Source organism: Oculina patagonica, chromosome 9 (assembly GCF_052425735.1).
Source record: "Oculina patagonica isolate OP01 chromosome 9, crgOcupat, whole genome shotgun sequence".
Taxonomy (NCBI): Eukaryota; Metazoa; Cnidaria; class Anthozoa; order Scleractinia; family Oculinidae; genus Oculina; species Oculina patagonica.
Genome location: NC_135766.1, coordinates 625,106 through 638,689, shown reverse-complemented (window position 1 = coordinate 638,689; position 13,584 = coordinate 625,106). Strand labels below are relative to the sequence as shown.

Genomic DNA, 13,584 nt, shown 5'->3' with positions numbered 1-13,584 from the left:
TACTTAGTGCCTGGTTACAAGCAGGTAGGGTAACCATAGTGCTAGGGTTTCCCAGGCAGGAGGGTTACCCTAGCGTTCCCACATTTCATCTTTTTTCATCGACGTGTTTACAAGGCAGCTAGGGTTACCCTAGCACTAGGGTAACCCTAGCTGAGCGCTAAGGTTACCCTAGCGCCTTGTAAACGCTTTGCTAGGGATAACTCACCTACCCGGGACAACTTTATTTTGGCTCCAAGAAGCTAAATTTGTTTAAAAATACCGAAAAGCCATAAGGTGCGTTTGTTCGAAATATTTAAACTTGAACCTCCTTTTAAATACCTAAATAACCGATATCCCTTCGCTTTCATTTACCTAAACTTGTGAGATTCCTACTATTATACACCTAAAGCATGAAAATGGTACCCCTTTCGGACGGAGCCTCCCCGTTTAGGCCATTATGGGGGTAACCCCTCCCTCCTGAGGGCGAGGGGGTCAGAGACGTTTCTGGTTATAATCTTAGAGGTAGTTGTGCAAACTGAAATTTGTTTAAGGCGTGGTAGCACATCTAAAAATGAAAACTGAATGGATATGCAAAAAAGTTGAAAGAAACTAGACGAAGAACCAGGCGATTGGTTTTGAACAGATTAGTTATAATTGTTTGGCCGTGTCACGCTAGTTTCCGTTTTGACCGATTGATCTAAATTTGTGTCAAGAAAACAGACAAGTGCTTTTTGAGTAGAGATTTTCTATGAAAAGTATTTTATTTGCAATGAGAAAGAGTTTTTTTTTTCTTTTTTGGAAAAGAATGACATAATCTCAAGGTGTACAGTGGAACCCCGATATAACGATCCTCGATATAACGATATTCCCGATATAACGATGAATATTCTGTATCCCGTCAAAAGTTACAGTAAAGAGTATGGGACAGAACCCCGATATAACGATCTTCGATATAAGCCTCTTTATCAACTTTATCATCTTTATCCTCCTTGTCATTCAATAGTTCTCTAAGTTTCAGTATCTTTGATTAAGTTAACCCCGATATAACGATATTTTCGGTTATTTTACGGCCATATCGTTATATCGGGAGTTTCGATATAACGATACCTCGATATAACGATATAATTTTACTGCTCCCTTGACATATCGTTATATCGGGGTTCCACTGTAGTAAATTGTACCTTGTGGTGGCAACATTGATCAGAGACGTTCTTGTTATAAGCTTAGAGGTAGTTGTGCAAACTGAAATTTGTATAAGGTGTGGTAGCACATCTAAACATGAAAATCAAATGGATAAGCAAAAAAGTCGAATGAACCTAGATAAGGAACCACGCGATCGCGATTAGTTCTGAACAGATTAGGTATAAATTACTGGCCGTGTCACGTCAGTTTCCGTTTTGTCACGGTTAAAGTCGCCCCAGTGATCTATAAAGTTTGAGTGCCAGGAAACAGACTTGAAAGTATTTTTTTCAGTAGAGTATTTCTATGAAAAGTATTTCATTTGCAATGAGGCAGTGTTTTTCTTTCCTTTTACGAAGGGGAATATATCTCGAGCAGTGGGATGATAATTAAACGTCGATATCCACGGGTTTGTGAGTATAAGATGTATGTAAATAAAATTAAGTTCGCACGAGCTAGCTTCTGTTTTAAAATAACTTACTGATACACAGAGTAATACTAAAATTTACTGATATCTGTGTATGTAACAAAGAAGTGAAAAACGAAATTCATTAGGAAGAAAGGCAATTAGGGCCACAAAGTACCGTCCTCAGCTACGGTAACAGAATAATTTTTTTAAAAAATTCCGTACATTGATGTCAGTAATTAAATTAAATGTCACGAATCCTAGATTTCAATGTGTGGTGGCTAAAATTAAACTTATTGCATACTGAGAAAATGTTCAATTTCCAAAAGTAACAAAACTGTTAACTCAACAATAGAAATCAGCAAAACCTAAGAGTACAAAATCCAACTAGTAAGTTTACCTGACCAAGTTTAGCAGACAGCGAAACTGCATAATTTATTCGTAACAAATTCAAAGTTCCAGGACGAATAATTAGCCGTTTTTAACCGCTTTTAAAACGTTTGTAAGTGATTGTTCTGTGAAATGACTTGAGTTTTTGACTTGCAATGCTGTAAGTCAACGATTAAACCGTTTTTGTTAAAAACAACCGTTGCTCGGTTTACAGCCTCATTTGCATAATGTGTGTGAAAAATTCGCTTAAAACACGAAAAGTTGGAGGTCGCTGGGACGAAAGAAGGTAAGAAGTGCAAGGTATTTTTAGATTTATGTGCTCCCTGGCGTCCATTTAGTAGAATTCAGGTGGAATTTAGAATGGTCTGGTCTGGACTTGGAAATTAAAGGCCAGCAAAGTCAGGGTATATTTGCATGTTTATAAAAATAGTCAGGTCGCTGAGGGCAAATTTTTGGAGAAATCGTGAAAGGTTGATAAAACACCAAACTTTGCAGAATGATTCTTTAAAAAATATTAAATCAATTTTATCCGTGGCTCCACCTGAACCCTTTCAGGACCAGCTTGCAAAATTTGGGAATATAATAGTTTTCTGCTGCGGTCGACGGTTTTTGTGTGCCGAGCTCGTCAACTTGTGCAGTTTTTCGTTTTAGCGACCATCAAAATTTAGCCTTTTAGTCGCCTTGGCTGTTATAGGCTCTGAAAAAAACATTTTAACGTATTTCAAAAAACTAATGCCGTTACATTTACTTATAAACCAAGATAGTTCACTGGGCAAAGCTTGAAGGAAAACTTCCTTCCGACCCAAAATGCGATGGTCCGCTTTAAAGGACATCGCCACTTAAAAGATAGCGCGCCTTTCTCGATTATGCTAGCATTTTTTCAGCATTTTTTGGGAAAACGAGCATTTTTTTTCGTTTTTTCTTGAAAAAGAATTGCTAGCATTTTCTGTCATTTTTCATGACTGTGATCCAGATTTTAGCACTCAGAACTCAGAAAGATGAATAATCCTAAAGTTTCATAATTTTGATTACTTAGTTTGATTGTTTCTGTCTGTTTCGACTGTTTTTGCGTTGTGTTACTTGTGTACTTGTGTTGTGTTACTTGTGTGTGTTTTTTATTTTTTTTTAAAAATTAAATATATTTTTATTTATTTATTTATTATTATTATTTTTTATAAACAAACAATTATTAAGTATATGAGCATATTAATTAAGTATTGTTATATGAGCATATAATGTAAGAGTTTGTACGTTTTGTTTGAAATAAAACAAAGCATTCTTTGGAATTCAAGTGGCATTTTTCAAAGAAATCAGGCATTATTTTAGCATTTTTTTGGCTTTATGCGAGAATTTCTAATTTTTAAATGCCAGTTTTACTAGCATAATCGAGAAAGGCCTACTTGTTATGGATGGGGTCCTTAACGTTGTTATTATTACATTACATGTAAACATTGGAGTGTTTACATTGGAACAAAATATAAATCGGCAGAACGCAATGAAGAGACAGCAAAAAATATAAAAGGACTTTTCAATACATTTTCTATTTTTTTTTTTCATGTAATGGCATTGTTCTGTTGCAGATGTGCATCGCAGGAGGTCTTGGTATCCCTGGTACTCGCAAAAAACGAAATTTATCCCGCAATGCTTTTGTAAGTTGATTTTATATATATAAAAAAGTGACTTGTTGTTGGTGCGGAAGTTTGTCTCATGAGACTTTAAAGAAAACTGATTACTATTATTACTTAGTGTTTTGCAGTATCCTCTTATGCGATGTAAAAACATTTCAGTGTTTCATTGTGCAAATTGTGCTATGGGTAATTATAAGAGGCCCCTTTGAGCTCACTATATTTCTTTTCTAATTTGAACTCCAGGCTGGTATATTTATGGCTTTCTCCATCACATCTGCGGTGTTTGGTGGAGTAACTATTATTTTCTACAGCTTGTTCTCCATTTTTGAATATCAACAGTTCCACCGCCAATGGTGGAGATCTTACGAAGAGGAGGAACTTACCAGGGAAATTGCCCTCACTGGGACTATTTTTGCTCTCGGCATTGTCGAGTTTGCCACTGGTATCTGCGCGTCCGTGTGTGTTTGTTTGATGAGACCTTGCAAGTGTTGTTATGGCGATCCACCACAGCAGGAGGAGGATGAGGTCAGAGGTCGTTTTCTGTTTACAGAATTGCAGTTCGTAGAAGCTGGAAACACTGGCAAATGTTTCCCTTGACAAGTGCTTTTTTTTAATAGTCTTGTTCCACTATGCAAAGAAGTCATGGACGTTCGCTCGAACAAGTGAATAAATAATAATTTACATATATTTAACAATTATCCTGCAAAATCGCGCAGAATATCGCCTGATACTTAGCTGACGAGGCTGTAGGCCGAGTTGGCTAAAATCAGACGATATTCCGCAAGATTGAGCAGGATAATTGTTTTATTATTCAACAAATTGTCAACGAAACACATTTTTTCAGATAGAAAAACTGTATTTAAGCAGCGGTTTACAAGATTTTGGACGAATCGTCGCAACCTACGTATATCGCAGGATATCTGTTATGTACGGATGACAGATAACGTTAACATTTTGACAATATATGGGCAGCGCGCGCATGCGTTGAATAATAACACAGGCTGTATGTACTGCTCACTTTACAGAAGCAGTAAACAACCGTTTTCAATGAACAAACGAGTCGGCTTTCCTATTTAAACTGCAAACGTTTGGCTTTTCGAAAGCAAATTGATTGTAGAAGAGAAAGATATAAAGGTATATTTCGTTGGGAGAAAAATCAAACCGGCGTGCATTGCCAATAATAATATACTTAATATATAGTAGTTTTAATAAGTCGTTTAGTTATTTGCTGTGTAGTGTCGATAAGTAGTTCCCGTTTGTATTCGGACTCGCCCAATTGCAAGGGTTAACTTGCTTTTTTTTAATTTGCAACACATTCCTTTCTACTACACTGTTATCTTATTTTTGATGCATGTGTGTAAAAAAATTAATATTAATCTACGTCTATCTATTTTGTGTTATTGTTGCCTGGTACATTGTTCCTTAGTTCTGCTGTTTCCGTCGAATTGTGCTCACTATTTTTGGACTGATAAACAAAAAGTACAGGCTCTCAATAGTTCGCTGTTTGATTTGATAAAATATGAACCACTCGTGCAAAACGAACAAATCAATATGTTGGCATGACTATCAATTACTTATTTTTGTCTTAAGCCCTAACCAAACGGTAACGCAAGTAGATGCAAGTTGCGTCTACTTGCGTCTTACGTTTGGCCAGGAGTTGTGTACACTTGCGTTAACTTGCGTTCACTTTGGTCGAGATTAAATTGGCACTTAAGTCAACGCAAGTTTTTCACCGTTTGGCCACCCAACGCGTCCGTACGAAACTTGAACTTGTGACTACTTGCGTCCACTTGCGATACCGTTTGCAAGCAACTTTTTAACACAAAGTTTCAAGCTATTTTTCTTGACCGATGTTAGCAATTATTGTGAAGAACGAAAAATTAAGCTTGGCATTCCAGTGAGCAGAAAAGATACAGGACTACTCTCGACCCAGGTCCCGGGTTGTGCTCCTGTGGCCATTCCAATGCAGACAACTGGTGGCATGGTTGCAGTACAAACTGTCACACCTGAGGCATAGGGTCAAACAGAGATGGAAACCTAAAATGGTTATGTACCTGTATTTGGAGCTGCAATTTATCATCAATAAGAGGACAGACACATAAAAAGCTGTCGTTAATTTGTCGATTCGCATAATGCAACTCTTGCCTTATTATTTATTTATTTTTTATTGTGTTTCATTCATCAGGGGCAAGTAATGTACGCTGCTAACACTGGCCATGTCATGACCGAAGGCCCTGGTGGTGTTCCTGTAGCCATTCCAATGCAAACAGGTGGTGACATGGTTGCAGTCCAAACTGTCACACCAGGTCCACAGGGAGGCCAACCTCAAATTTTCATGGTACCTGTTTCTGGAGCTGGGAGTTATCAGCCTCAATTGGCGCAGGCTGCTCCACCTGGAGCCATCACCACAGCTTACCAACCTCAGTTGACTCAAGTTGCTCCAGCTGGAGCCATGGTCACAGGGTACCAACCTCAGCATGCTGAGATGCCTCCATCATACGGACAGGGACAGTACATGACGCCAAACAACGCCCAGGTATTACTTCTATAACTAGTCAGGCCCGAAGCGTGGGGTGCTCCGTGTGTTAGGGTGGGTTATTTACACTCCCGTCCCATACCATTGTGTTAACTTTTTTGAATAACTGTTCCAATAACAGGATATTTTTCAACTGTTTTTCTATACCAAAGGAAAGTTTCCAAGGCTTATCTAGTGAGTAAAAACTCGAAAGCTCCTACTGCAGTGGACTAGTTAATTGACTAGCAAACTCAAGGGTTAATTGTGACGTTAAAGATAAGTTCGCCAGTGGGGAATTAGTGAAAATTAGGGCAATTTTTTGCAGTGAAATGATAAAATGAATGACTTCTAAGAGACTCAGTTTAGGGCCGTAACCAGATATTTGCAATAGACGAGGGAAGATGTTACTTGGGGGGTCTGGGTGCATGCCCTTCAGAAAATTTTAAAATCTAGAAGCCCTAAATCTCTTTCTTCAAGATTTTTCATAAGGTTTTTTTTTAAAGAAATCAATCTTGTTCAAGTTGGGATTATTTTCCCCCCAAAACATATTTTATTTTAAATTTGGGTTAAAATCTAGACGAGTCAAGTGCCTCGTCTTGCCTCTTGCTAATTACGGCCCTGAGCTTAAACTCTTTTGGTGTCATCCAGTGGCGAATCCAGACCTTGAAAACGCGTTGGGGGCGGGGCCTTTTTGTTTGTGTACACCCAAAACATTTTTAGCGGAGAAAGAAACCAGACCTCGATTCGTAAAGTAATCTATTCTGGACACGACTTTCATATTTTATTTTACAGCCTCACGCCTTCAATGTATAGTTTTATAATTATTTCCTCATTTCAAAGTAACTTACCGTCACATTTTCGTTCTTTAGGATCCAGTGAAGACTTAAGATGTATATACAAGTGTAATGGAAGACTGGTAATCACCATAAAACCAGATGGACGTCACAAAAAACTACAAAAATTAGCTTTAGTGTACCTTTTTAAGCCGCTGCTATTTAGGCTGTGTACTTTTTCAAACGATCCTAGAAACTGTATGTTTTTTTTTTACCTTTAACCGTCGTTTTTTTGTCTGCAGTCACGCTTGTTTACAAAACAAAATTCACGTGCGGCCACTATCGATCCGGGAAATTTTCTTCGGCGGGCACTCTCGGCTGATAGTGCCCCCCGGAAAACGAACACAATCGCGTCACGTGATCAATTTAAACTAATCAAAATCGGAGAAAATTTATTGGTGAACTATAAGAGGTGATAGTTTTAAATGAAGCCTGAATAGGTGTATTAAAATTTGAATAAAATGCAGTTTCGATTCACACGTTTGAACGTCTACCTCGTGATTAAGAAATAGTTTGTAGGTTTGGTGGTAATTAAAGCTGAAAAACGAGAAACAAAAAATATATTAACTTTGTCCATTCCAGGGGTTACAAAAACAACTGACAAACCTGCCTTTTCAAGTTCAACTCTTTTCCGCAGACGCAGGTCTTTCATAGTTTTTTCTCTATGTCATTTAACGCACATAAATCCAGAAAAATTCGCCTCTGTTAACTTGCGTGAAATTACGCGACAGTGGAAATCCACCTTAGCTACGTACGTGCTGCAAGTCGGAACTTCCGCTTTTCGGTAAAAGTGGTTAACGTTGTATCGGCAAATGACGCTATCTATATATGTTAACATGGCGGACCATTCAACGAAGGTGGCTAACACGGCGCGCATTCTTGCCATCGCAGACATCATTGTAGGGTTTCTCCTCGTCTGCTTCGGCATCGCCGACCGTGTTGTGGGGTACTTCTGGCCTGGAATAATATGTTTTGGGATATGGATTGGTGTTTGGGTGAGTTGTGTTTGATACCTTTTAGAAGTTTGTTTTAATATTCGCAAGCTTTATTTTTAAACCAGGAAATGTTTTGATATCAATGTTTAAACGCGACAAAGTAATCCATTTTCCATTTTCACTTTTCGTTACTTTGAATCTTGATCTAATAGCGATACACGATAAGTAATAGTGATATATGTTCAAGGATACCTAAATACCGAATCAGGTCTCAAAGCAGAATTCGAGTTCAGGCATGGACTTTTGTTATCCGTCATAAGAGCAACACCAGTTCTTAATCATCAGAGGCTTAGAAAGCTGAATTTCAATCCACAATAATCGTGCAAACTATATGTAAAATCTCACGTGTAGCTATTTTGTAAAGTCGTCTAAAGTGGAACTTCGAAATTTGTTTTCAATGTTTGGTGTCGATAGAAATGATTTCTTTTAAGATATTTGAAACTGTGCACAGAAATTCGCAATAAGATGTAAATAATTTTGGTGCATAATTTTACCATTTAAAACTGAAGTCTTAGTTTATTATTTTTTTTTATAAGAAAAGATTGAAACGTCAAACGCGCATGGAAAATTGAGCTCGAATGTTTCGGTTAAAAAGCGACAGTGAAGCGAAAGTGACTAATTTCAAATTCGTCTTCCGGTAGAAGTGTTGAATTGACTGCCTTTACGTGCATAAAATAAAATAGAAAACATATATGGACGGGTTGAAAAGCGGAAAAATTGAACCACATTCTACTTTTTCCGCATACTGTATTCTTTTCACAACCCCATTAAATGTCAGATTTTGGCATGTCCTTCCCCTAAATCTGAACACTGACGGTCGATACACTTAAAAACCTGTTATTTGGAATGCGGGCATGATGAAAGCAGGTAATAACGAATATTAACCATGGTCTCTATGTACTCTGACGGCGTGGTGGTTAAAACAGAACAAGGGCGCTCACGTAATGCAAGAATATCGAAGCTGCAATTTGCGAAAGTTTAAGAATATTTTGAGAATAAACCCGAGGCTGAGATTTTGAGAAGAATATAATATTGTGTGTGAAATCCACTTTAATTTTTGATGTCTTCCGTTTCCTCACCACTGCACTTTGCGCAGTTTTGTCCTGTCTTCAGATCACTCTCGTCAAGTTATTTGAGCCCGAACAATGTAACGGTATTGTTCTGTTGCAGATGTGCATCACAGGGGGCCTTGGGATTCCTGGGAGTCGTAAAGAACGATGTATATACCACAATACTTATGTAAGTAGATAAAATATCTGAAATATTGCGGGCGCAGCAGTTTGTCTCATTACAAGCTCTAAGGAAAAATCTGAGCTCCAAACAGTCTTAGGTATCATAGAAATTTGATTAAACTCTTACACGGATTATCCCAGCAAAGGTGTTGGAAAACCTGCCTCGCGTTAAGTAAAATATAAGACATGGAGTGGACTTGATTTATGGCCAAAGCCCTAAGTGGGCATAGGGCCGGACATTCTTCTCCGCCATGCTGCCGCTCTTTCTCTTTCGGCAGTTCTTCGCCAAGTCTCCCTCGGTCTACCACGACTTCGCCTTCTCTCTGGGGCCCCATGTTAATGCCGTCTTGGGATGTAAAATGTTATACGCCATAAAGATTGAACTAGAACCCAAGTTGCCTCGTGTAACACGCAATGACGTTGTAATACACCCCCTATATCCTTTCTTGAGTGCAAACTGTTATTTTGATTTTTCTAAGTGAAGGAATAGTTCCAACGCTGTGGCATGCCATTTATAATATTAAAACTAAAAAGTTTCGGAAACTCTGTAAGTTTTAATATTTCGGCTTTTACTGTTCATGTAAGTGACGGATATGAAGACTGCAGAAACAACGATTCGAATGAACTGCCGAGTGAACAGCCAAACACGTGCATAGGCACTTGAAAGGTCTGAACAAACAGACCGAGCAGACGAAAGTCGAAAGTGCAGAAAACCATCCATAAGATTGACTGACTAGAGAGTTTACAGAGTAGATGGTTAAGAAAAGTCCTAATAGTTATGTTTTTGTAAGTAACAGACTCAATGACTGGCTATGGTGGTTTACTTAGTAGTGATCTGTTGTCTTTATTTCAATTTATCGCTTAGAGAAATCACTATTTTAATTTAATTAAGGAATTTATAATAGTGAGCTCATTAATAAGTTTTCTTGGATCGGAGTAGATTGTCATGAAAGCTCAGAAAGTCTGCCATTCTCGTCAGGGGCACAGTGGCAGACCTTTTTATTTAGAGAGATAATTAATTCGCGAACAGTAAAGCTAGAAACAGGATAAGCGCGCGCGGGAATATGAGGGCAAACTGTGACAAATGGTTATTACAAAAGGCTCGTTATTTACTCACTATGTTTGCTTTCTTATTTGAACTTCCAGGCTGGTATATTCAGGGGTTTCTCCATCATATCGGCTGTGTTTGGTGGAGTAATCATCATCTACTACAGCATGTCCATTGCCGGATATCGAGACGTATACAGATACAGATACGGACACACTAGCGAAATTATCACTCTATATGACACAGAAATGGCCATCTCTGTGATTATTTTGATTCTCGGTATTGTTGCTTTTGCCATTGGAACCTGGGCGGCCGTTTGTATTTGCCGTGTTCAGAACCGTTGTACATGTTGCTATAATAGTACTCCGTCACAGCAGGTAGGCGGACTCCAGGGTCAAGATTGAGTTGCTGGTGTTTTCTGCATGCTGTATTGAACTTTGGACGTGTCTCTGCTGATGGATCCGGAAGGCATGTCCTTTTTTAACAGAACTTTAAAAAGCGATTTAACTGTGCAGAGCCAAACTTCATTGATCGTTTTTTTTTTATTCTTTTAATGCGACAGTTTTTTTACGATTCTTGACGTAACGGGAGTTTTGGTTTTTGAGGGGCATCCTATTTGCCGTTACAATATCCTAATGTAGAGTCATTTGCAACCGATAAGTGCGGGTGGAAGCCAAGAGGTCTTTTCTGATCGTTTTTTTTACAATTTTTAAAAGGGATTTCTTTCCTTGATGGCAAACATCACCTTCCTATTCGTTCATCCATTTGAGATAATTCAATATGACGACTGTTTTATTCTGGTCATCAACAAGAACGTTCATTTGATGTGTCCGTAATTTCCACTGCAGTACCCAAGTTAAAAAGGAAGTCATCAGAAACTCTTTTAACATACTGGACGTGCATGTACATCATTTCTGTATTAACTTAAAGGGACAGTGGCTGCGGTCAAATCTAGACTAATAACTATAGTTAAGACGGCGTTAACTATAGTTAGCTATTTCGGTAATGTGACCGCTTCTCTGTTTACCCTAACTATAGTTAGAAAATTTACGCCTCGCAGATCCAAAACAATACAGACTAACTATAGTTTATACCCAAGCAAGGTTCATGGGTTAGTCTTAAGTTTACAAACGAAAAACCAATCAGAATGCGAAAATTGTTTTCGCACGTGCGAGATGAACATAAATATGCAAAACAAAGCGTGAAGGGAGAGAAAAAAAGAAAGACAACAAGCCAAGAAATTACATATCACCAGTGTTAGCAAAAATAAAGCTTGAATTCTTCGGCGTCTAGCATTCTTACTTCATTTTATTTTCTTCAACGCCAAGACGCCGTGCAAAAATTGAAAAAAAAAAAATAGAGGAATCACTAGACACAGATAAAAACAAGGGCTGTCATGAACTAATTTAAATTCGAAATTATTCAAAAGCTAATCAGAACTAGCTATAGTTAACTGCATTGGTGTGACCGCTAAGACGACCGAAAGCACTAACTATACTTAGGTATGACGTCACCTAACTTGAGACTATCTATTGTTTAACTTTAGTTACGTCGTAGATATGACCGCAGCCAGTGTCACTCTGATACTTAAAAATACAATAAAGGTATTGTATAATTGGAAATCCCCTAAAAGCAGCCTGGCCTGGCTATAACGTACTTAACTTGTCGTGAAAATTGTTTCAAGGTTGTTTGACTACAGATAGTTAGGACAGTAGTTGCCTAAAGCTTAAAAAAATGGGCCATCGTTTTCAACTTTGTAAGTGTTACTAGAAAGATAAAAAAGCATTGATTACATTTACTTACACCATCGAAAATGAATTTATGCCTCTCTTGTGCCGTTCAACGGTTATGTTGTTGACCACCGAGAGCACCCTTCTCGTGATTTCAGCAAAGTTTACCCAAAAAAATTGAGATAATTCTCGTGATACTTCCCCTTTAAATATAGCCAAATTACGGCTAAAATCAGACAGGAAAATAAGTCAAAATTGAGTATTACTCAAAAACAAGTTCTTGCTATCCAAGAGAACGGTTCTTTAATTCAAACAATTAATCTATATATTCGCCTTATGCAACTCTTGCCTTATTTTTGAATCTTTTATTCAAAGGGACAAGTGATGAACACAGCCAACGCTGACAACGTCATAACCCAGTGCCATGGAGGTGTTCCTGTGGCAATTCCAATGAAAGCAACTCGTGGTATGATTGCAAAGCTCCATTGGGCACATGGAGGCCAACCTCGTTTGGACATGGTTCCAGCTACTTTAGCTGGAAACACGGAACCAACCTCAGCAAGTTGTTGTGCCTTCATCATACGGACAGGGACAGTACAAGACGCAATAAAACGCAAAGGTTTGACTAGTAAAACTAGTCAGCCTGGTTCCCTGAGGTTCCCGGTGTGCTAGGGTGGGCTTTTTACACTTCCGTCTCGTTCTATTGTGTAAAAAATGTTTAAACAACTATTCAATTTGGTAGTAATTTTTCACTTGTTTTCCCCCTCCAACGGAAAGCTTCCAAGGCCTATCTAGCAAGTACATACTAGGAGGCGCCTTCTGTATAGACTACCCAATTGACTGATAACCTAGCAAGGGCCAGTGTGACGTTAAACACAAGTTCGTTAGTGGGGAATTGAATGAGTGAATATGAGCGCAACTCCTTGTTGTGAAATTATAGCATGAACAACTTCTAAACTGATAGACTGTCAGTCTACAAACTATTGCACGGTAATCTCGAATCTGTGACATCTTCCACATAGTGGCTCTTCCGTTTCCACTAATTCCAGATCGAATTGAAATTTAGTAGTGTAAGTTTTTAGTGGAGGAAGGAAAACCAGAAAACGAGGAGCAAGGACAGAACCAACAACAGACAGAACTCAACCGACATATGATACCGGGTCGAGGAACCGAACCCGGGCCACATTGGTGGGAGGCGAGCGCTTTTACCACTGCGCTATCCCTTCTCCACTATTCTTGGCGATTGACGCTACGACCTTACTTCATAAAGTTATTATTTTTTACACACGACTGCAAACTTTCTTTGCAATCATTTACTTCAATTTAAAGTAAGTGACTGTTGCATTTTCTTTATTTAGATTCTAGTGAAGACCTGAGATGCCCATACGAGTTCGGTGGGAGTCTGGTAAACACCATAAACAAAAGATGGACGCCACAGAAAAAGAAGAACATAATAAATTAGTGTGCCTTTTAACCTGCAGTCATTTCGGCTTAATTTTTTTTTAAACGTGCATAAAAAACGAACTTGGTGTACGTTGAAGTGATTTTTTTTTTATTTTTCCTCTCTAACGACTGCACGTGACTTCAGATTATATTAGTTAGGACTTAATTTAACAGAAAGTGTGATGAAATTTCCAGTCTTAAAAGCA

The 13,584-nt window shown here is 38.3% G+C and overlaps 2 protein-coding genes across 2 annotated transcripts in view; both read left to right on the top strand.

Moving 5' to 3' along the window:
• Positions 1–13,584, top strand: part of LOC144665345 (uncharacterized) — a 112,504-nt gene that overhangs the window by 3,848 nt on the left and 95,072 nt on the right. The window contains exons 2-4 of the mRNA XM_078526583.1: positions 3,535–3,603; positions 3,826–4,107; positions 5,768–6,118. Coding sequence (XP_078382709.1) covers positions 3,535–3,603; positions 3,826–4,107; positions 5,768–6,118 — 702 coding nt within the window. The remainder of the gene's footprint in view (positions 1–3,534; positions 3,604–3,825; positions 4,108–5,767; positions 6,119–13,584) is intronic.
• On the top strand, positions 7,767–13,397 carry LOC144666506 (uncharacterized). Its single transcript, XM_078527929.1, has 5 exons — positions 7,767–7,925; positions 9,096–9,164; positions 10,304–10,582; positions 12,311–12,554; positions 13,294–13,397. Exons 1-5 carry the CDS (start codon positions 7,767–7,769, stop codon positions 13,395–13,397), a joined length of 855 nt encoding a protein of 284 aa, XP_078384055.1.

What these genes read in the sequence shown, in the direction of transcription:
- LOC144666506 (XM_078527929.1), top strand. Translation starts at nt 7,767, where the DNA reads ATGGCGGACCATTCAACGAAGGTGGCTAACACGGCGCGCATTCTTGCC. An exon ending in GGATATGGATTGGTGTTTGG is followed by an intron (nt 7,926 to 9,095) that starts GTGAGTTGTGTT and finishes GTTCTGTTGCAG; the next exon opens with ATGTGCATCACAGGGGGCCT. An exon ending in AGACGCAATAAAACGCAAAG is followed by an intron (nt 12,555 to 13,293) that starts GTTTGACTAGTA and finishes TTCTTTATTTAG; the next exon opens with ATTCTAGTGAAGACCTGAGA.